The sequence below is a fragment of the Rutidosis leptorrhynchoides genome, unplaced genomic scaffold (assembly GCF_046630445.1).
Source record: "Rutidosis leptorrhynchoides isolate AG116_Rl617_1_P2 unplaced genomic scaffold, CSIRO_AGI_Rlap_v1 contig313, whole genome shotgun sequence".
NCBI lineage: Eukaryota > Viridiplantae > Streptophyta > Magnoliopsida > Asterales > Asteraceae > Rutidosis > Rutidosis leptorrhynchoides.
In genome coordinates, this window is record NW_027266556.1 from 39,995 (window position 1) to 41,112 (window position 1,118).

Genomic DNA, 1,118 nt, shown 5'->3' on the forward strand with positions numbered 1-1,118 from the left:
CTAATATTGATGATGGAAACCAATAATTATTCGTGTTGTTAGCTGGTAGTTGTGATCAGTGACTCATTGCCTCTGTAACTTTGCACATTTTAAATCATGAATTGATCTTTCTGTGCTTCAACATGGTTTTCTTTCTTCCAATATGTTTTATTTATTTATTATAACATTCCGCCCTTTTATTCATTATTATTAGAATAATTAACCAACATATGAAAGCAACATAGAAATATAATTCTTTTGCTGTTTCAGAACCCGGGTCGGAGATCAGTTGATCATCTCTCAGCCTGAAAGTTTGAAATTTCCGAACGTTAAAATCCCCGTGCTATTACCAAGCAAAGTCTGAACAAAACCAACGGGATTAAGAAGCGAATATGCGATTCCTGTCGGAGGAAACACCGTGCAATTGCCGACAGGGAGCGGAACATAAACCGAGCAATTAGAGTAGTCAAAGAGAGCACCATCACCAGTAGCAAAGATAATCGATATGAACCCTCTGGTGTCAGACGTGGCTTGGCCTAGACTGCTCTTGCCACCATTACAACTCACAAATGCATTGACACCCGCTATGCCTTCCCCAATTGTTGGAGACAGGCAAACAGTATCACTGATATTGCATACAATTCGGCCGACGACAGCTATAGAGTTTACATCAATGCCACCAGGGAGCTGTATGCCGTTGACGGGGACAGTGGATGTGGTGCCAATGATCAAGATGAGAGCGATGAGGAAGCTTGACACTGGAGTTTCCATAAGGATATGTATTATGGTTCGTAATAAGTATCTTGTTAAAATGTGTAGACTATTTTATAGATGACAGGGAGGGAAGAAAGTTATGAAGTTTATTGTGTTAGTACTAACAAGTGATAAGTTTTTACTTAATTTATGAGTTAGAAAGACTCGACTTACTTTATCTCTTCCCTTTAATAGAAATAGGATAGTGGCTTTGATCATGTTATTTGAATTTAGTTTAGATTGTAATTTGATTTTAGATTGATTTAGTTGACCATATGTGAATTCTAGTTTCATTATTATACGTAATAATAAGAAGAATTTTGTATAATCTCAAATGCATCCTTGCTGACTTGCGCGTAGTTTCTAGGTACTCTTCTTTATCAAGG

The 1,118-nt window shown here is 37.3% G+C and overlaps 1 protein-coding gene across 1 annotated transcript; it reads right to left on the reverse strand.

Moving 5' to 3' along the window:
- Positions 1-279: 279 nt before the first annotated feature.
- Positions 280-750, reverse strand: LOC139882834 (uncharacterized). The gene has a single exon (XM_071867096.1). The coding sequence runs from the start codon at positions 748-750 to the stop codon at positions 280-282; it is 471 nt and encodes a 156-aa protein (XP_071723197.1).
- Between the last annotated feature and the right edge of the window lie 368 nt (positions 751-1,118).